Raw genomic sequence first — 23,446 nt, forward strand, 5'->3', positions numbered from 1 at the left:
TGTCCCTGTTCTTTGTAGCCTTTCTGACCTTAAGGAGGACTCTAGTTTTCCATGTATATGTTTAGGTACCAACCTTACCGGCTTAAAAATGTAAGCTTTTAACACTGCTCTCTCTGTTCTGTATCCTTCCCATGAAAAGTGGAGTTGGGTTGCAGCACAGGAGAGAAATTCAGAAGGGGAATATTGAAGTAATGACTACAGTAGGAGAAAAGGGAACCTATTTTCCTGGCCACAGACGCTGGTGATCTGGACCACAGGGCTGGCAGCTTCTCTGAGTGGCTGCAGCCTGGGACCTCAGGAGGGTGGCTTGTCCGTCTCCTGGGCTGCAGCCAGCCGCAGGTGCTGGCGCCAGAACCAAAAGTAGGCGGCTTCTTCTTCTGTGCTTCCAGGGAGGGCAGTCAGTTATGTGTATATGTGTGTGCATGCAAACATAGGCGTGTACACGTGTGTATGTGGAAATCTGCTGGGCAAGTCAAAACCATAGAAGAGTTGCCCCCTATCTCTTGAATCTTCCAGAGATATCCTCCACTTTCTTATTCTATCACTATTGGAGACTCAGTATTTGCAGCCAGCAAGCCAGTAACTCTCTCAGTGTCTATTTATGACTTCTTCTTTCCCTGTCTGTCTTCCAACCCCTAACCATATTTCTACCTGGATGTATCATATTTATTCCCAATATGCTGTATAGAGAAGGAGTCAGGATGCTGTCTTCCCATGAATAGTACTCAGTAACAAACCAATTGCATTTTAGTTGGGCAATGCCCCTACCCACCCTTCAAATCCCTTCCACCATGCATTTGTTTCCCTTTTTGTTTGTTGGATTTTTCTGCTGCTCCTTCTCCTCACCCCACCACCCTTGGATCATAATGTAAAATTCTTTTACATTGTCAAGAAATTATTAAAAATACAGGTACTTTGAAAAAAAATACAGGTACTTCTCTGATCACCGGCGGGGGACAGGAGGGGGGAGGCAGGGAAGAGGCAGCTGCTGGCCCCCCAAGATCTACGTGGCAGCACACATAGAGGCCATGACCCAGTCTCATGAGTTTTACCCGTGTAGTTTGAAAGGTGTTCGAGATCTACGTGGCAGCCAGAACCCAGTCTCATGGGGTTTGCAGTTTGAAAGGTGCTCACGATCTACGTAGTGGCTAGGACCCGGTCTCAGGGGTTTTGCAGTTAGATCTACGTGGGTGGTCAGGTCCTGGTCTCATGGGGTTTTACCTGCGCAGTATGCAAGGTGCTCACGATCTATGTGGCCGCGAGGACCCGGTCTCATGGGGTTTGCATTTGAAAGGTGCTCGCGATCTACGTGGCGGCCAGGACCTGGTCTCATGGGGTTTTACCTGTGCAGTTTGAAAGGTGCTCACGATCTACATGGTAGCCAGGATCTGTTCTCATGGGGTTTGCAGTTTGAAAGGTGCTCGAGATCTACATGGAGGCCAGGACCCGGTCTCATGGGGTTTGCATTTGAAAGGTGCTCGTGATCTACCTGGCGGTCAGGACCTGTTCTCATGGGGTTTGCAGTTTGAAAGGTGCTCTGATCTACGTGGTAACCAGGACTCGGTCTCAGGGGTTTGTACCCGCGCAGTTTGAAAGGTGCTCACAATCTACATGGCAGCCAGGACCCGGTCTCAGGGGGTTTGCAGTTCGATCTACGTGGGCGGTCAGGACCTGGTCTCATGGGGTTTTACCCACACAGTTTGAAAGGTGCTTGCGATCTACTTAGGTGTCAGTGCCGCCTCTTCCCTGCCCCGCCCGGCTTCTCCGATCACGGCTGGGTGGCCGGGCAAAGGCCCCCCACTTCTCCAATCACGCCTGGGGGGCTGGACAAAGGCTCCAGCTTCTCTGATCATGCCTGGGGGGCCAGGCAAAGCCCCCTGCTTCTCCGATCATGGCTGGGGGACCAAGCAAAGGCCCCCAATTCTCTGATCATGCCTGGGGGGCCAGGCAAAGCCCCCTGCTTCTCCGATCATGGCTGGGGGACCAAGCAAAGGCCTCCAATTCTCTGATCATGCCTGGGGGGCCAGGCAAAGCCCCCTGCTTCTCCGATCACAGCTGGGGGGCTGGGCAAAGCCCCCAGGTTCTCCGATCACGCCTGGGGGGCTGGGCAAAGCCCCCAGGTTCTCCGATCACGCCTGGGGGGCTGAGCAAAGGCCCCGCTTCTCCAATCATGCCTGGGGGGCCAAGCAAAGGCCCCCTCTTCTCTGATCACGCCTGGGGGGCTGGGCAAAGGCCCCCGCTTCTCTGATCACAGCTGGGGGGCCGGGCAAAGGCTCCCGCTTCTCTGATCACACCTGGGGGTCCGGGCAAAGGCCCCCTCTTCTCCGATAAAGCCTGGGGGGCCAGGCAAAGGCCCCCTCTTCTCTGATCACGGCTGGAGGGCCGGGCAAAGGGCCCCACATCACCGATCACACCTGGGGGGCCGGGCAAAGGCCCCCCCTTCTCTGATCATGCCTGGGGGGCCGGGCAAAGGCCCCCCCTTCTCTGATCATGGCTGGGGGGCCGGGCAATGGCCCCCACTTCTGCGATCATGCCTGGGGGGCTGGACAAAGGCTGCCTGGTTCTTGCCTGCTGCTTGGGTTTCCAATCACCATCAGCAGCAGGCAGCTTCTTCAGTCCTTCCCCATTTGCCTCCCAGCATTGCACCTAGGTATGCAAATTAACCGCCATCTTTGTTGGCGGTTAATGCCATCTTTCTTGGCAGTTAATTTGCATATCGCCCTGATTAGCCAATGGGAAGCGTGTCGGAGGTATGCTTAATTACCATTTTTGTCTTTTATTAGATTAGACTAGGGGCCTGGTGCACGAAATCATGCACTGGGGGGTGGTGTCCCTCAGCCCAGCCTGCCCTCTCTCCCTACTGGGAGCCCTCAGGGGATGTCCTAGTGACGGCTTAGGCTCGCTCCCTGCTCCCCTTGGGGATAGGGCCTATGCCGAAGTCTGGCCTCCCTTTGTGGAAGGTGACCAGGTTGATCATGGGAAGGCATCAGCCCCATCACCCCGCTGCTTGTAGCCACTGCCAGTCACCACAGCCAGCAAGGTTTTTTCATCAACATGGACTCCAGTCCCTTCACCATGAAAAAATGACAACTTTCTTTAGGCATTTTTAAGATGTGTCTTTCATATAATAATGATTCCTTTATTTTTTTTTTATCCTCACCTGAGAATATGTTTCCATTGATTTTTAAAGAATGTGGAAGAGAAAGGGAAAGACAGAGAGAAACATCAAAGTGAGAGGAACACTTTGATTGGTTGCCTCCTGCATGAGGCCTGACCTGGGCCCTGGCCAGGGAGGAGCCTTCAACCTAGGTACATGCCCTTGGTCAGAATTGAACCCAGAATCTGCGTTGGGCAGGCCGAGGCATTATCCACTGAGCCAAACTGGCTAGGACAGGATATGACATTTCTTAGCCCTCCAGCAGCGGACCTTCATTTTTTTCGCCAGGAGTGTGGTGAAAAACCCTAGATCACCTTTTTGGATTCTTATTACCCAAGTTACTAAGAATATTACCAGTGGCATACAGGGAGCTTAACCAATGAGTGGTCAGAAAAGGTGTTTCCTCTGTAGTTCACACCAATCGCCGGCTTGCCCCCCCCCCCCCCCGCCCCAGGCTGATGCCTCTGGGCCAGGCTTTAGGTCTGGGCAGGGGACCCCCATCTCCCCCTGATCACCGGCTCCACCCTCGCCCAGGGCATGACACCTCGGCCAGAAGTGTCGACCCCGATCACCCTCCGATTGCTGGATTGGCCCCTTGCCCAGGCCTAACGCCTCTGCCAGAGTGTCAGGCCTGGGCAGGGGACCCCCATCTCCCCCTGATCACCTGCTTCTGGGTGGCTTCTGGGGCTTCTGGGGCCAGCCTGCAGCCCAGGATGGAGGCTCATGCTGGCGGCTGTGCTGTCCCACCCTGCCTGCAGTATGCAAATTAGCCGCCATCTTTGTTGGCGGTTAATTTGCATATCACGCTGATTAGCCAATGGGAGGCGTAGCGAAGGTACAGTCAATTACTATGTTTGTCTATTATTAGATAGGATACTAGAGGCCTGGTGCATGAAATTCATGCATGGGTAGGGTCCCTAAGCCTGGCCAGCGATCAGAGCTGATTGGGGCCTTCTGGTGGCTGGGGCCTCCCTTCCCCGGCTGCCAGCCACCAGCCAGTGCCTTCCTTCATTCCGTGCCGCCCCCCTGGTGGTCAGCGCATGTCATAGCGAGTGATAAAACTCCTGGTCTCCCAGTCTAACTCTGAAGGGGACACTTTGCATATTATCCTTTTATATATAGAGTTGACTTTACTCAAATGTAATCTCAAATAAGTGGAATCATAAGATAGTCCCCAAATCTTCTTTTATTAATTTTAAATCTTTTTCCTACAATTACTTTACTGAAAACAGTTTCATACTGAAATAAGCAGGACTAATACATATTTTACTTCCCATTAATTTACCTGCAAATTCTTGGGTAGCAATGCTTAAAAGAGAAATAAAGAACGAAAATGTAACTGAAAAGGTAACTAGTGAAATAGCAACCAGCTCAATTATAAACCATGTAAATAACTTAATAATAATATAATTGGTTATAGTCTATAGTCCATATTACCACATGGTTTCTAGCTAAAAACATCAAATATTATTAGTATCGCCAAATAAGGGTTTCAAATGTCTTAAAATCTCTTTTTTAAAATGAATGCAATATATTTCCAACAAAGACATAAGAATGGCAGAGAGAACATGTGCTAATGTTCTTCTTTCAATAGCTTACCAAAGGATTTCAATGTGTATATCTCATGTGCCATATAAAATTAGAAACTTCAGTGAGAGACTGTGGTCCCTGGTAGACTATGAAATATTTCATAATTTACTCATTGCCTTGTTAATATGAATGTGATGTCGCAGTAGTATATTTGTGTTGACTTTGAAATTAATGAACACATTGACACTTGAAGATAAGTTCTTCTGTGGGTAGTTTGCTATTCTTCTTAGGAAACTGCCACAGTAGTGATCTAATTTTGCAACATCCAGAAATAATGACACATACGTTTAACTCCAAATTTGGATAGAAATATCACTAGAACATAAAATAAACTGCCAGGGAATTTGCCTTTACAAATTCTAAATTTAAAAAAAGTTCATATATCTCATTCAATATGACAACAGAAATTATACCTGTTAAAATGTGTGGTTCGGAAATCTCAGCCTGAGGTTTTAGTCAATAACTTCTGAAGTATTATTTTCCCCTTCCCCAACATTTATGTGGCACTAAAATTGATTTGCCTTATAAAGTTTATTATAACTAAAAACAAAAACCCAGCTTTTGTTTGATAAAACAACAATCTTCAACCCATATGGAAGAATCATTTTGCCTTATTTAGTAAGTACATATAAGTCTCTCATGGCCAAAAATATATATGGAAGAAAGAAATTAAATCCATTCAAAATAAGACGGGTGACCAAAAAGTTATTGCTTTTTAAATTCTTTAATAACACACTCAGAATTTTACCATGAGGAGGATTCACAATTCTAATTAACATTTAAATACAATTATAAAGAACAAAAGACCGAACACATTTATGGACAAATTGCAGCATCTGTCTTTAGGTTCATAAGGTGCCCAATACATTTTAAATGTATAGCATATGAAGTCACAGACCAATAAGGCTAGAAGGAAACCCCACAAATTAATAGCTTAACTATAATCAGATTCATCTTGATACAGAATAATTTTTAACTCATGTGTTGGTCATAGATACACATAGATGTCAACCATAGGGCCTTGCAAATGTGGAAGGCCATTTACATTTAAAATGAAGTATAATAGACAACCAGAATAAAATCAATTTCCTTAGTTACTGTTTTATAGTTTGAATATGAGCACCTAAAATGTTAATATGAGATAAAAATTTCACTATTTAAGCTCACATTACATGTACCCAAATTACAACTGAATACAGCAAAAATTTAGACATACTGTAGCCTCTGGTTTTAAAATAACAGACTGGTGAAAACATTTAGAAATTCAAATGATATGAAGTCACAATAGGGAGTGGAAAACCTTAAGACAATTTAATTCATTCACATTGCACAGCTGACTAAACTAAAGAATGGGGTAAGGAGACCATAACAATTGTTGTGTGCTTTTGAAAATGACAGAAACTACCTTAGTTGTAAGAAATGCAGATTGACCATTTTAGAAGCATTTAATCTTCAAATTAGCAACTCAAAACTTGCCATTATAGGTGAATAAAAGTTGCAGGATGTCAAATGTCTATGTAGTTACTCTTCTGAAGTCAAGATGCCCTATGCTGAGGCTTTAGAACAAATGTACACTTCACAAATAAGACAGTGAACATAAATTATTAAAAGTCAAGATAATAGTCATATCGAAGTAAGGTAAATTTTCTTGATACACAAAAATTTTTCTAATGACTGGTTCAGTAATGAACTTAAAATGAAGTCTGTTAACTCCAAATACAAGACTAACATTAAACTACTTAATAACTTGGGAGCTTATGTAATATTCTTGTAGAAAAACAGTTATCAAAATTACCAACAAAATGATAGAATATAATTAATGCATTGCCCTATTTAACAATCTGTAATAATTCCATTTGCTAATTTTAAGGAGCATTATCTGGTCTATAAATTTTATGTATATAGACTTCTACATTGTTGTCACCCAAATTACAGATATCCAAGATACAGATGACATGCACTCTATCCAGTTCAGTTACTGCTTTTATAATATCACCTAAAAATAAAAAGCAGATGGTAAGTATTGTAAAATAATTAAATATTTACTTTTATTTAATATCACATAAACTGATATTTTTTTCTTATAGTATTAACCCTGTGCTTCATCTTCTTCCTCTTCACTCTAATTCATCACACACATTCATCAAAGCTATGCTGTAATAACTTCCACAGATAACAGTGAATACATCAAACAGATGCTGCCAGTAATGTCAAGATATGGACTGGTACTTCAAAGCCATATTTAGTTATATTTATTTTTTAATTTTTATAGTGGAGCAATGCAAATATACATATTTTCAAGGCAATAAAAAGAAACTTGTTCATAAAAAATGTTTAGAAAGATGACACCAATGCTATACTATAAGGCACTGCATTACATTATTCTGTACTTATTTTTACCTTTCAGGTTGACCTTTCACTTTGGAATTATTGGAGGAATGAAAAAGTTTTAAATCAGACAGATCTGAGTTCAAGTCCCAGCTGTTACCCATGCTAGTAAATCTGATTTTCAGTGTAATCATCTTTAAATATAGGAAAATAATATTCACATTGCAAGGTTCTTATTATTAGGGTTAGTCATAACTTATAAAAATGTCCAGGCACAGTGCATGGCACAAAGCTAAAGTGACACAACATTGTCAATAGGTTTTTTATATTAATCCTCACCTGAGGATATGTTTTTTATTGATTTGAGAGAGGAAGGAAGGAAGAGAGAGCGAAACATCAATTGGTTGCCTCTCGCATGCACCCCAAATGGGGATCGAACCTGCAATCTAGGTATATGCTCTGACCAGGAATTGAACCCAAAACCTTTCAGTGTGTGGGATGATGTTCCAACCAACTGAGTCACCTGGCCAGGGCACATCTACACTAATAAAAGAGAAACATGGTAATTAGCATATGACCGCTACCCTTCCCATTGGCTAATCAGCATATCCTTATGCAAATTAACTGTCAGCCAAGATGGCGGCCGGCAGCATGCACTGAAGCGAACAGGGAGGCTTGCTTGCTCCAGTGATGGCGAACTCCAACGTTCCCTGCCTGACTTGCCGGCCTCTTAGCTGCAACTCTAAGCAACTATGTTGCAAATATAGAAGCTAAACAAAACCCCAGAAACCGGCTTTCAGTCAGCCAGCCAGCCTGACCGCAACATTTGTATCAATGTTTTTAGCAGCGAGGCCTCAGAGCTAAAGCCGGCCCAGAATAAAAAAAAGAAAAAAGAAAAAAAAGGAGCGGTTGGGAGCTTCAATCACCCGCCAGCGGGAAAACAGCCCTCAGCCCCTCACCCAGACTGGCCAGGCACCCCAGTGGGGACCCCCACCCTGATCCAGGACACCCTTCAGGGCAAACCAGCTGGCCCCCACCTGTGCACCAGGCTTCTATCCTATATAGTAAAAGGGTAATATGCCTCCCGGCACCGGGATCAGCGGAGCAGTGAGGCCTCCCGGCACCGGGATCAGCGTGACAGGGGGCAGCGCCCAAACCCCCTGATCACCTGCGGCTCTGTGTGTGACAGGGGAAGGTGCCCCAACCCCCTGATCAGCCCTGCTCTGTGCCTGATAGGGGGGAGCTCCCCAATCCCCTGATCGCCCTGAGGCTCTGTGTGTGACAGGGTGCGGCGCCCCAACACCCTGATCGGCCCTGCTCTGTGTGTGATGGGGTGCGGTGCCCCAAGCCCCCCCCCCCCACGGGCCTGCTCTGTGTGTGACAGGGTAGAGCCATAACCTCTCCATCGGCCCTGCCCTGAGTGTGACAGTGGCAGCGCCCCAACCCCCTGATTGGCCCTGCTCTGTGGGTGATAGAGGGCGGTGCCCCAACCCCCCTCCACGGGCCTTGCTCTGTGTGTGACGGGGGAGAGCCATAACCTCCCCATTGGCCCTGCCCTGAGTGTGATAGGGTGCAGCACCCCAACCTCCTGATCCGCCCTGCTCTGTGTGTGACAGGGGGCGGTGCCCCAACTCCCCTATCAGTCCTACTCTGTGAGTGACAGGGGGGAGCTCCCCAACCCCCTGGTGGGCCCTGCTCTGTGCATGACAGGGGGGAGCTCCCCAACCCCCTGATCGACCCTGCTCTGTGTGTGACAGGGTACAGAGCCCCAACCCCCCTGGTGGGCCCTGCGGCTCTGTGTGTGACAGGGTACGGAGCCCCAATCCCCCTGATGGGCCCTGCTCTGTGCATGACAGGGGGCAGCGTCCCAACCCCCTGATTGGCCCTGCTCTGTACGTGACAGGGGGTGGCGCCGCAACCTCCCCATCGACCCTGTCTTGAGTGTGACAGGGGGCAGTGCCCCAACCCCCCAATCGGCCCTACCCTGAGCGTGACTGAGGGTGGCATCGCAACCTCCCGATCCATCCTGCTCTGTGCATGATGGGGCGGTGCCCCAACTCCCCAATCGGCCCTGCTCTGAGCCTGACCAGGGGCTGCACCTAGGGATTGGGCATGCCCTCTGCCACCCGGGAGCAGCCCTAAGCCAGCAGGTTGTTATCTCCCGAAGGGTCCCAGACTGTGAGAGGGCACAGGCCGGGCTGGGAGCTCCCCCTCCCTCCCCCCCGAGTGCACAAATTTTTGTGCACCGGGCCTCTAGTTATTAATAATTTTATGTGGTGAAAAAGAAAATAAATCACCTCACTTTTGATTACCCTATCACTTTTCTAGTGATTTTTGCCCTTCATCTCCCAAATATTAACCAGATATTTTCATGTGACGATGTTAGTGACTGTTGAAAGAATATTGGCACTAGAAACTAGTAGGTAGCTGAGAATTTTGCCTTGATATTCTTCAATAATAACATATACATATAGCAGAAAAAAGTGACAGAAATGGATATTATATGAAGTAAGAAAATAAGTGTACAAGTATTTAAAGTGCATATTAGGGCACTAACTAAGGAATCTGGAATTTTTGGAAGTTTAAGGAGCTGCAATGTAAGAAGTAATACTGCAAGTCGACTGATAATCATTTCTAAAATAGACTGTGGGAAAATAAAAACCCCTCATCACATAAAATTAGCTATTCATGTTCAGTTTACAGTAAGCGTTAATACCAAAAGCTACTTATTCATCAGGCACAGCTCATAAGACTTGTTTAAAAACAACATACACTCAAGAGTTTCATCAGCATAGAAAGACCATAGATAATAAAGGCTTTCTTAAAATATAACTTAAATGTAATATCCTTATAAGCTCAATGAAACCTTCTAAAAACTTTACCACATGCTTAGGAAATAGAAATGACAAAAAAGTTAATAAGGTAATCATGGACACATAGTTTTATAGGTATATATAAATAATTTTGGTATATAGAAATAAGTTTGGCATATTATGTAGTAGCCTAAACAGTTGGTTGAAGGGTTTCACTATTGGGATTACATACACTCCTAGCACTCCTCAAGGAGTTTATTGGATAGCATTTGAATAACTAAACATTTATAAGAGAAAACAATTGTACTATGCTATGCTATGGAGGTATTAAAATTTCAGCAATTATAAGGTGAAAGAATAAATCAGTGGTGGCGAACCTATGACACGCATGTCAGAGGTGACATGCAAACTCATTTTTTTGGTTGATTTTTCTTTGTTAAATGGCATTTAAATATATAAAATAAATATCAAAAATATAAATCTTTGTTTTACTATGGTTGCAAATATCAAAAAATTTCTATATGTGACATGGCACCAGAGTTAAGTTAGGGTTTTTCAAAATGCTGACATGCAGAGCTCAAAAGGTTTGCCATCACTGGGTTAAACTGTCTCATCTGAGTTAAAAGGAGAGAAGATTAGAAATTTGCACTACTCCCATGTGCATACCACTTAGGTCCAATACTTACATTCAGAATCCTATCGAATAAAGAGGGAATATGCTAATTAACCCTCACACCATCACAAAGATGGTGGCGCCCAAAGCCAATAAGGAAGAAATATGCTAATTGACTGCCCCACCCTCAATGATGGCAGCGCCCACAGCCACAACATGGCTGGCAGGGGAAGGCAGTTGTGGGCAATTGGGCCAGTCAGCAGGGGAGGGCAGTTAGGGGCAACCAGGCCAGCAGGGGAGGGCAGATAGGGGCAACTGGGCAGGCAGGGGAGGGAGGGCACTTGGGGGGGACCAGGCCAACAGGAGAGGGCAGTTAGGGGTGACCTGGCCTGCAGGGGAGGGCAGTTGGGGGTGACTGGGCTGGCAGGGGAGCAGTTAGGCGTTGATCAGGCTGGCAGGGGATTGGTTAGGGGGCGATCAGGCTGGCAGGCATAAGTGGTTAGGGGCAATCAGGCAGTCAGGCAGGTGAGCAGTTGGGAGTCAGCAGTCCAGGATTGTGAGAGGGATGTCCAACTGCCAGTTTAGGCCCGATTCCACAGGGATCGGGCGTAAACCGGCAGTCGGACATCCCCGAGGGGTCCCAGATAGGAGAGAGTGCAGGCCAGGCTGAGGTACATCCCCCTCCCTCAGTGCATGAATTTAGTGCACTGGGCCTCTAGTTGTATTATAAGAGAAAACTCTTGAGTTAAAAAAATTTTTTTAGAGAGAGAGGAAGGGAGAGGGATGGAGAGATGGAAACATCGACCAGGTGCTCCTGCACACCCGCTACTGGGGATCGAGCCTGAAACCTAGGCATGTGCCCTGACCGGGAATCAAACCAGGGACCTCTTGGTTTATAGGTGGACTCTCAACCACTGAGCAACACCAGCCAGGCTATAAGAGAACATGGTTAATGCCTGCCTGGAATAAAAACCATTAATTTATTCTATTTTGTTTAAAATATATATTTTCACTTATATGTCTTGGGGTACATTTATAAAATAATTCTTCAAACTGTATTAAATGTTAAGGCTATAACTGTTTATAGCAGGGGTGGGGAACCTTGAACCTTTTTTTCTTCCAAGGGCCACTTGGATATTTATAACATCATTTGTGGGCCAAACAAAATGATTAACTTAAAAATTATGTTGCTATGAAAAAAGCTCCTAGATTTATTGAATTTCTTGTCCCACCTGTGGTTTCCTTGGCAGGGCCAGACCAAATGATACACCTGGCAGACCAGACGGTCCCCACCTCTGGTTTATATAAAAACATCTTAAGGTTAGGACTGTTTACAATATTTTTTTTCCTTTTTATTGAACATATTGGGGTAACACTGGTTAACAAAACTAGACAGGTTTCAGGTGCACAATTCCACAAAACACGACTATTTATAATTCTAATTTTATTTTCTGAATGAAAAGAACACTGACACGGTCATACCTGCAAGGGCTGTTGTACCTGGCATCCTCTCAGAATCAGTTACTTCCTGTGGATACACACAGCTGTAATTCATACAGGTTAATAATGTGTCTATTTGAGATGTTCGGATATCTTCTGGACAGTACAGGGGTAGAAATGCAACATCAATTGCTCTCTCATGGTTCAGACCTTTAAAGAAAAATTACACTTTATTAAAGTTTAGTGGGTTAGTATATGGTGCTAATGAGGCCAAGTTGCTGATTTGATCCTAATATATGCCAAATAGCTTCACACCTATAAAAGACAGTTTGAGCCCTGGCTGGTGTGCTCAGTGGTTGGGGCATTGGTCCACACACTGAAGGGTTGAGGGTTTGATTCCCAGTCAAGGGCATGTGCTTGGATTGCAGGTTCATTTCCCAGCCCGGGTCTGGGCATGTGCGGGAGGCAGCCAATTGATGTGCGATGTGTCTCTCTCACATTGATGATATCTCTCTCTCTCTCTCTCTCTCTCTCTCTCTCTCTCTCTCTTTCTCCCTCCCTCCCTCCTTCCTTTCCACTCTATCCTCAGGTGAGGATAAAAAAAAAGACAGTTTAAAAACTGTGGCCTAAACTCTTAGCTGTGCAAACATTTATGAATACATGTTATTGGTTGAAAGAGGAGACAATTCAGTGCAGTCTTTCACCACTGCTGGAAAAAAAATTCCAAAAAATTTTCTCTACTGATGAAAGGTTGAAGGTTAAAATCTTAATACGCAGAGAACAGCCTTGTCACATAAATGAAGACTTGTATAGTGCTTTCTTCATCATTCATGAGAAAACTATTGGTTCTCTCATTGCCATTTGGACTTAAGGATATACTGGTATGGTATGGTATGGTATGGTATGGTATGGTATGGTATGGTATGGTGTGGTATGGTATGGTGTGGTATGGTATGCACCATAATAACTAGGTCCAATCTGTCCTCAAATATATAAGTGTCAATAACTTACTCTTAGGGCTATAAGAGGCTGCAGTAGAAAAGAGGCTATAGGGGACCAACCAAACTGAATCCTGACCTACTACTGTCATCTTTTTACATGGGTCAATGTCAGTTAGGGTGGACAAAAGACTTCCTAGAGGCAAGGGTCTGAGCTGGGTACTAAAGGATGAATAGCTTTTAAGTAAACAGGAGGGTATTTCAGGCAGGGAATGGAGTAGCCAAAAGTATAGGCCAGAGTAAGGAGCCCATTGTGGCTGAAGCAAGGGTAAACACACAGAACAAAACTATATGAATTCTATCTAGTTACCCAAACCAGAAACCTGGGAGCTATCCGTAACTCCTCCCTTTCATTCTTCCATGATATTTGTCACAGGGTCCTATAGATTCTATGACCTTAATATCTCTCCTATTCATCCTTACAGTGATTGTTAACTACTTAGTATGACCCAATGATGTGTAAACAAAGTCCTTCCTGTTGAGTTGTAAACTAATCTAGAAATGCAAATCCATTATTTGCTTTTTATGGGCAAATGACACAAAATTCCATAGCTTTAAGGTAACATACGACTAAGGGGTAAAGATTTGTAAGGAATTACTAAAATTTGGTTTTCATAAACTAAAATAGCCATAATATCTAGAATTTACTGAGGATTCCAACTCAGTATTACAACAAGTATAGCTACCTCATGAAACTTAGAAATGCTGCAAAACCCTTGTAAATGTGCACATTCAGGTGTCTTATTTCCTTGATGCTAAGATTAAATTTAACTCTCAGATATAACTCTCATCAATTTAATAAGTATTTTATTTTACTTATTTATTTTATTAAATATATTTTTACTGATTTCAGAGAGGAAGGGAGAGGGAGAGAGAGATAGAAACATCAATGATGAGAGGAAATCATTGATTGGCTGCCTTCTGCACACTCCCTACTGGGGATCGAGCCTGCAACCAGGGCATGGGTCCTTGACCAGAATCAAACCTGGGACCCTTCAGTCCACAGGCTGATGCTCTGTCCACTGAGCAAAACCACCTGGAGCTAATAGGTATTTTAAATAAAAAGTAAACACTGCATTCAATGCATCCATTGACCATAAAATGCAGTCCAACTTGCAAATGTGAAAGAAAATATGCTTTGAAATTGAGAAATATCTGAAGTTGGAAATCCTGATATTTTCAGGAAGATAGTTTTATTATCAGCATGTCATTGATACTACTTTTAGTTAATTCCTAAACTATAAATTAAGGTGATTTAGAATCTATACTATTAATAATAATAGAGGCCAGTGCACAAAAATTCGTGCACTTGCGGGGGGGTCCCTCAGCCTGGCCTGCATCCTCTCGCAGTCCAGGACCCCTTGGGGGATGTCCACCTGCCAGCTTAGGCCCCCTCCCTGGGGGATTGGGCCTAAGCTGGCAGACAGACATCCCTCTGGCAGCCTGGGAGCCGCAGTCAGACATCCTTAGTGCTGCCAAGGAGGCCGGAGAGGCTCCCACCACTGTTGCTGCGCTTGCAGCCATCAGCCTATCAGCCCGGCTTGTGACTGAGTAGAGATCCCCTGTGGGAGCACACTGACCACCAGGGGACAGCTCTTGCATTGAGCATCTGCCCCCTGGTGGTCAGTGCATGTCATAGCCACCTCTCCTTCCCATTCGTTCCGCCTTTAGGGTCAATTTGCATATTACCCTTTTATTATATAGGATTTGTGAGTTCTTTGGTTAAAACCAGAATTCAGAGTTTTGTTAGAGAAATAAATAGGGTTCCTACATATGTTTGTTTTCTCTGTAATAGAAAACTAAGGAAATATAATTTATATGGCCTGACTTCAACCTAGCCAGAAAGTAGGACTAGAAGATATCCAAATTTATTTTAACTCTAGTAAAATATCTCATCAGGAAAAAATCCCCTTTTTCCCTTCTTGCCAGAAAGCAGACATAAAATTACTATCAAATGATAGAATTCTGGTTATTTTCAAGTATGTAGAAACACCTACTTTTTGTTTTCTTTTAAATATTCTATTTTGTTTCATCCATACATGGCTTATTTTTCACTGTCTTTTATCCCTGTTAACCACCTTAAGTCATTGAAAACAGGCAAGATATAAAATTATATAATTATAATATGAATTAAAAGTGGTTGGGCAGAATGATAAATTTGCCTTCTTAACATTTGATTCTTGCTTTTATGTGGTGCATAGCAAAAGCCTCAAAGGTTTACAATTACTAGTAAGACAGCTGAGATGTTTAATGAACCAGTAACATGTTAAAAAGAAGAAAAATATTCAATTTATGTGTTTCCAGATGAACTCATTATTTCCATGGTTACTTTTTTGTGATATAAGGGAAATTGTTGCTGTAATATTTGTTTCCTAGATATAAAACTAAGATGGATAAACTTGACCCCAAAAGACCAAGTAATGCAGTCTAGTGAAAAGAAGCATCTCAAATTGATATGTAAGACTCCCTAACAGAGTGAATAAAATTCACACTTTTCATAGATTATACACATGTATGTACATATTTATGTGTAAGAAGGTAGGGAAGTGGGGGCGGGAGAGAGTAAAGGAGAAAAAAGGAATCTTGATAAAGGTCAAGGTAATTCATTCCAGTAGTCCAGATATAAAAATCTATGAACTGCAATTTCTTTCAGGCATTAAATTCATTTGCCAATGATTTTTCCTTATTCTTTCATTTTAAGGTAACAAGATCTTTCTTTAAAACACAAATACAAATAAAATGTTTTCCTTGACTGAGATTAGCTCATGTTGGCTAAAATTTTATAATAGAAATATTTTTGTGTACATTTTCACTCATTAAAAACAAACAAAAATAAATATACAAAAATATATTGGTTCCTTTACAATTTTATAAATTCTGTAGCTACTTCTCTATTTTAAACAGCCTGAGGAAATTAGCTTATTTCCCTTATCAGACAGGGGATGTTTATTCAGTAGTTTCTTTCTGTTCAACCTGTGTTACTTGAGAATTTTATTTTCTTCAGGGCTAAACAGACTCCTGTTTATAGGAGCATCTATTGATTAGTACCCTTTTCTCTTTAACCTACATTTTACCTTTCGATGGTTCAGATGCTCTGAGTAAGAGACAGAGAATATGGGTAAGAAAGTGGTGGCTAACAGAGAACAGAATCGGTTTTAGAAGTAGTCAGTCTGGGATGAGGAAAGTTCCCTGGGTTCCCAATCTTTTTCCCCCAAATACTTTCCAAGGACTTGCCAATGTTTAAAAGCCCACAGTTAGAGCTTAATGTATTCTAGAAGTAGTGCTCTACTCCTTTGGTTTGAACCAAACAAGAGCACTCCTTGGGCTTAATTTTTTTGTGAGGGCACTTAATTTTTTTTGAAGCAAAATACTATCATCTATATTTAAAATATGTTAAATGAATAATATCCAAAGGGAAAAACAGTTGACTTACCTAGGATGGTTACTTCAAAATGTCCAGGACTTCGGGCACTCTTAAAATCACTAACTTTTAGGGGCCTTTCTTCTGGTGCTATGTATTTTGCAGGCTGACAGATATACTGCTGAATAAGAAAATTTTTGTGTTCGAAAATAAATTTCCGTGGAATACTTTCAGGATAAACAAATCTGTAACATAGGTGTTCTCTTAAGCCAAACTTTTTCTCTCTCCACAGTTGACTTTCCCATCTATGAGTTAGAGTTTTTCTGGCTTTCCATTTAATACCAGTGCTTGCACTTTCTCTACCTGTTAAAGACACAATAAGATAAACACAATTGACCTATAAATTAACCAAATCAAGCCATTTTCTACAAAAAAAGCACAGATTAAAGAGGAATAGTTAACTTTAAAAATCTAACAACCACTTACAAAATGTAGATTGAATATCTAAAAGATATTTATTAAAGTGAGGAAAGAACAAAATTCACTTTCAAAATAAACTTTTACTCTAAAGTATTAAAAAGTAATATTGTTTTCTTTGCTAATGGCTTTATGGAGATTTGTTAATTATCTTCTTTATACTTTTTCTGTATTTTCTAAATGTTCATAAATAAACATATATTCCTTTTATATTCAGTGACAAGTTCAAGGTAAAACAAATTCGTGAGATTAATAACCTTTAGAGATGGGACCACCACTCACTCTTGGTGGAATTTAAGATTAAAACAATATTTTGTTCATCTTTGCTGAACAAAAAGTAGCCTGAACAAATACAAGACAGTCTTTTCCTTGGATATAACTCTCCTTCAAAAGGACCATTTATTTATATGATACCTCTTTCAGATATAAATAACATATGGAAAACAAAGAGGGAACTAAATTGAGATGAAAGATTGCTTCAATTCTGGATTGTTCTCTAACATCAAGTTAATTTATAATTTATGTACAGTTTGTCTAACACAGTTTCTAAGGCAGAATATAATACCTCCCCCACATATTATGACATTCATTCATTCAGCAAATAATTATTAAGTACCCATTATGTACTAGACACTGTCCTAAGAAATTTTGTGAAATACGATTTTAATTGAATAATATACCCTGTAAACTGAAAATATATGGTAGAATCAGAAAAAAAATAGATTTTGGAACAAGACCCTCATGTTGTCAGTTCTGCTAGCTGAGGAAAGCTGACAGCAACTGTTTCAAAGTTTACCATGGCTGCTGAATTGCTTCCATGTAGGCTGCTTATGCCTTGCTATTCATTATTACCCTAGCATTAAAAAAACACACACAACAACCTTGATGAGGCAGAAAGGAGCATCAACAGTAAGGTTTCAATTTGATTAATATACTACTTCTGCTTTACTAACTTTATTCCATATTCTTAGACTACTTTTTGGGTTACTTTTTTAAAATATATTTTTATTGATTTCAGAGAGGAAGGGAGAGGGAGAGAGAGAGAGATAGAAACATCAATGATGGGAGTGAATCATTGATAGGCTGCCTCCTGCACACCCCCGACTAGGGATAGAGCCTGCAACCAGGGCATGTGCCCTTGACTGGAATTGAACTTGGGATCCTTCATTCGGCAGATCAATGCTCTATCCACTGAGCCAAATCAGCTACTTTTTGGTTTCTTAAAACTCACAAGAGACTTACTAAAATTTTATTACAAGGTAAAATACTAGATTAAATTATAATAAAAGATGAAGATGAACATACACTTCTAACAAGGAATTTAAAATACTGCAATATTACAATACTCTTTAAACTCAAAATTCAGTTGATGAATTCATTTAACATCTCATAAAATGCTTGACAACAAAAATAATAAAATATTTAATCACACATGAAAAGGAAAGGAATCAATCAATGCCAACAGAAAAACTCAGTTAATAGTATTAGACTAAACTGAGAATTGGGCAATGATTTAATATTTTTACTTTCTAGAAATAAATCTCCCCTCCCCAAACTAATAAAATTACATAATTAGAGCAGCAATAAGTAGCTATGACAATGTCCCAAGTTATATTGTGTGTTCATGATTGACTTGTTAAAAAATATAGCATGCAAGAACAAGTTATAGGCTATTTTAATTTTTAAAAATTGAATAATTACATTTACCTTATAAAAAAATCCTATGGTTGACCCTGGCAGGAATAACTCAAAATATTTTCTATGCCTATTTTCTTTCTTTTTTTTAAAAAAAAAACATATTTTATTGATTTTTTACAGAGAGGAAAGGAGAGAGATAGAGAGTTAGAAACATCGATGAGAGAGAAACATCGATCAGCTGCCTCCCGAACCCCTCCCACTAGGGATGTGCCCGCAACCAAGGCACATGCCCTTGACAGGAATCGAACCTGGGACCCTTCAGTCCGCAGGCCAACGCTCTATCCAGTGAGCCAAACCAGTCAGGGCTATGTCTATTTTCTTTTTTCAGTGTTAATATTAAGGACTGGCAAGGTAAAAATATTTATAGTAAAAATTTCTCTGAAAAACCATGCTTTTTTATTTTTTAATTTAGTAACTTGAACTATAATTACCTATCCCAATTATATGTTCATAATCAATACAAATGTGTATAAATTTAATAAAAGAGGTATTTGTAGACACTGGTTATCAACAGCAATATTTTAAAGGTAATAATTAGGAAGCAGACCAAATACATCTAGAGTTCAGGTTTTTCTAAAAATAACATTATGAACTAGAATTCTTTTATTTTTAGCTTGAATACTGTTAAAATTGCCATGAGAAACACATTATTTTAAAATGTTTTTATTGATTTTAGAGAGAGAGAAAGAGAGAGGGATAGATAGGTAGATAAAAACATTGATGAGAGAGAAACATCTATCAGTTGCCTCCCATATGCCTTCTTCTGGAGATTGAGCCTGCCTGACTGGGAATCAAACAGGTGACCTCTTGGTTCATGGGTTGAAACTCAACCACTGAGCAACATAGGCCAGGCCACATTATGTTTTTAAGTCTAATGCATGATTATGATACAGGTTAATTATCTAGAAAATATATATGACTATATAATGTAATTATAATGATCACTATTATTGTAATGATTCATTTTACCCTTCTTTCTGTTGAGAACAAATTTATAGTTAAGTGAGGAAAATATTCAGGGGAAGACCACATTTAGGTGGCGAGGTAAAAAAGGACACAGTATAAATGCTTGCATGTAGGAATGGTGATTGTTTTTTCTTCATAAAACCTACTCTGAGCATGTCATTATGTAAATAAGAGTTACAGACATGGGAGAGGGAGAGGAACTATTTTCATTTCCTCTTCCTCTCTTAGTTCCACTGACCTCACCCTGGAACAAGATCTATAAGGCTAGAAAAGAATAAGATAGTCTAGTCAGTGATAATTTCTATAATTAGTAGCAAATATATAACAGACTTTTTAAAGAGTTGTGTAAGTCAGAGGTTACCTGCAATGTCTTGTATTTCAGTAGCACTGTTATTGTTTATTGTTAATGTTCAATGTATGTTTTATCTATTTATCTAAGTTATCAGATATAAGTGATAAAATGTTCAACTTTGTAGCCTTAAAAAAACCCAGCACTATAAGTCCACATGCACAAACTAATTATATATTCACAAATGAGTGTCTTTTGGATAGTAATTTCCAAAACTATTATGAAACACTAGAGGCCCGGTGCACAAAAATTTGTGCACTCGGGGAGGGGGTCCCTCAGCCCGGCCTGTGCCCTCTCACAGTCTGGGACCCCTCAGGGGATGTCCACCTGCTGGCTTAGGCCCACTCCCCAGGGGATTGTGCCTAGGCTGACAGTCAGACATCACTCTGACAGCCCAGGATCCCTCAGGGGATGTCAACTTGCCAGCGAGGAGCAGGCCTAGCTGTAGTCGAACATCCATAGCGCTGCTGAGGAGGCGGGAGAGGCCCTTGTGGCTGAGCAGAGCTCCCCCTGTGGGAGCGCACTAACCATCAGGGGGCAGCTCCTGCATTGAGCATCTTCCCCCTGGTGGTCAGTGTGTGTCATAGTGACCAGTCATTCCCAGTGGTTCTGCTGTTAGGGTCAATTTGCATATTACCCTTTTATTATATAGGATAGAGGCCTGGTGCATGGTGGGGGCGGCTGGTTTGCCCTGAAGGGTGTCCCGGATCAGGGTGGGGGTCCCGCTGGGGTGCCTGGACAGCCTGGGTGAGGGGCTGAGGGCCATTTTCAGGCTGGCCACACTCCCTTCAGGGTGGGGGTCCCCACTGGAGTGCCTGGACAGCCTGGGTGAGGGGCTGAGGGAGGTTTTCAGGCTGGCCACAGCCCCTTCAGGGTGGGGGGTCCTGCTGGGGTGCCTGGCCAGTCTGGGTGAGGGGCTGATGGCTGTTTGCAGGCTGCCCAAGCCCCCCAGCAGGGACCCTCACCCCATGAGGGTGTGGCCATCTTGTTTGAGGGGCTTATGGCTGTTTGCAGGCTGGCCATGGCCCCCAGTCACCCAAGTTCCTGGTGAAAGCTGGCTGGAAGCAGGTATCTGGGATTTATTTATCTTCTATAATTGAAAACTTTGTTGCCTTGATCGGAGGCCACAGCTGGCCAAGGCAGGCGGATGCTTGGCTTCCTCCATCGCTGGGGCATCCAGCTCTGTGGCTGCTGGCCGCCATCTTGGTTGGGTTAATTTGCATATAGTCGCTCTGATTGGATGGTGGGCGTGGCTTGGGGCATATTGGAGATGCGGTCAATTTGCATGTTTCTCTTTTATTAGATTAGATAGCTGGTAATATATTAGTAACCATGTTGACACACATAAAACTAATTCATTCATTAAACCTGCAATATAGTAAATAAATGGGACTACATCAAACTAAAAAGCTGCACAGAAAAGGAAACCATCAACAAGATGAAAAATCAAGCTACGGAATAGGAGAAAATAATTGCAAATCATATGAGCGGTTAACAGCCAAAATATCTAAATAACTTATTCAACTTAATAGCAAACCCTCCCCCCAAAACAATCTGATTTAAAAATGGACAGAGGATCTGAATAGACATTTTTCCAAAGAAGACATACATATGGCCAACAGGTACATGGAAAGGGTCTCAACATCAGTAATCATCATGGAAATGCACAACTAGAGGCCAGTGCACGAAATTTGTGCATGGGTAGTGTCCCTAGGCCTGGCTGGTGATCAGGGCCGATCAGGGCCTTCTGGATTCTGGCCGCGGCCTTCCTTTCCTGGCTGCTGGCTGCCAGTTGGGGCCTTCCTTCATTCCGCGCCACCCCCTGGTGCCAGCGCACATTATAGTGAGCAATCAGACTCCCAGTCTCCTGGTTGAACTCCCAAGGGAACACTTTGCATATTAGCCTTTTATAAATATAGATAGCCAAGATATAAAAACAACCTAAGAGTCCACTGATGAATGAATGGATAATGAAAATGTGAATGCATATATATATATACATGAAATATTATTCAGCCACAAAATATAATAAAATCTTGCATTTACAAAAACATGAATGGACCTTGAAGGCATCAGGCTAAGTGAAATAAATCAGGCACAGAAAGAAAAACGCTATTATGATCTCACTTATATGTGAAATTAAAAAAAAAAAACTGAGTTCATAGATACAGAGAATAGATTAGTGAATGCCAGAGGTGAGGAGTGAAATTGGTCAAATAGGTGAAAGGGGTCAAAAGGTATAAATTTCCAGTCATAAAGTAAGTCATGGGGACAAAATGTACACAGGGTTGACTATAGTTAATAATATTCTCTTGCATATTTGAAAGTTACTAGGAGGGTAGATCTTACAATTTCTTATCACAAGAAAAAATGTAAATATGTATGGAGATAGATGTTAACTAGACTTATTGTGGTGCACACGTCACAATATACAAATATCAAATCATGTTGCACACTTTAAACTAATATAATGCTATATGCTAATTATACTCAATTTAAAAAAAGAAAAAATAATAATGACTGTAAAAGAGCTTTGTAATTTAGAAAGAACCATTAAAACTTCATCAGCCACTTCCTGAGAAACTATCTTGTAACAGAAATGCCTTTGGAGAAAAACCAAGATGGCGGCATAGGTAAACACCGGAAATTGCTGCCTCGCACAACCATTTCAGAAATACAACTAAAAGACAATACAGACATCATCCAGAACCACAGGAAGGCTGGCTGCGTGGAAATTCTACAACTAGAAGGAACGATAAAAGCACACTGAGACTCAGAGGAGGTGCGGTGTGGAAGTAAAGTGCAGAGGTACAGAGGCGCACGTGGAAAGGGCTGGGAACTGAGGACTCAGTTGTCTTTTTCAATAGGGAGGGAGACAAAAGCTCCCTACTGCTCTGAACTCCAGTTCTGGGCGAGTCTCTGGGGACCCAGACTCAAACGGGGAGAAACTGGACTGTCTCGCATCAGGCAGAACTCAAGGGCGGCTTTCTCTCAGGTGTTTGCAGCGATTACTAAGGGACACTGAGACTAGGGGCCTCTTAGGGTAGGACTGAGGATCAGCCATAGCTGTTTGCTCTACCCTGTTGATTCCCTGAGACCTCACCCTACCCAAGCTCTGTGCAGAGGCTTTTGCATATGAATGGTCTGGCCCTTTGCAATCTAAAATTACCTAACAAACTGCAGCTGGGCCAGAGAGACCCAGAACATCCAAAAGAAGGCCCAAGACCCCAGAGCAGCTTGCATTGCTTCACAGCTGGGCCTCATCTGGGCACCTCCAAACACCAAACAAAGAAGAGGAATCTGCATATCTCTCCATAGCTCCTGCTGGGTAGCCTCAGGCAGAGGCTAAATTAGCACCTTTTTAGAGATCCAAGAGCCAGTGTGCCCCGTGGTCAGAGTGGGACCATACAGATTACTGCCAGGAGCTGGTCCATCCTTGCTGCTTGACACAGTCGCTGCAGAGAAGAAACGTCTGCACAGCATATGTTTCAAGGGACCTGGCGTATATAGCATATTGTTCTTAATATGTTTGCTCCCTTTAGCGCCATGTGTTTTAACCCAAGGTCACCTCTCCGAGAAAGGTTGTTTCCCCAGGTGGGGATTTTTCCCTGAGGTTAGGAGGGGATACACCCCTTAATTAAGTGCCAGGCGGGTAG

General features: G+C 42.4%; 1 protein-coding gene across 1 annotated transcript in view; it reads right to left on the reverse strand.

Annotated features, from left to right (window-relative positions):
• Nucleotides 1-6,612: 6,612 nt before the first annotated feature.
• Nucleotides 6,613-23,446, reverse strand: part of CUNHXorf57 (chromosome unknown CXorf57 homolog) — a 54,252-nt gene continuing 37,418 nt past the window's right edge. The window contains exons 12-14 of the mRNA XM_006082343.3: nt 16,373-16,663; nt 11,984-12,151; nt 6,613-6,743 (exon numbers count right to left, since the gene is read on the reverse strand). Of these exons, the coding sequence (XP_006082405.2) occupies nt 6,613-6,743; nt 11,984-12,151; nt 16,373-16,663 (590 nt within the window). The remainder of the gene's footprint in view (nt 6,744-11,983; nt 12,152-16,372; nt 16,664-23,446) is intronic.

The sequence above is a fragment of the Myotis lucifugus genome, unplaced genomic scaffold, assembly GCF_000147115.1.
Source record: "Myotis lucifugus unplaced genomic scaffold, Myoluc2.0 scaffold_2, whole genome shotgun sequence".
Classification (NCBI taxonomy): domain Eukaryota; kingdom Metazoa; phylum Chordata; class Mammalia; order Chiroptera; family Vespertilionidae; genus Myotis; species Myotis lucifugus.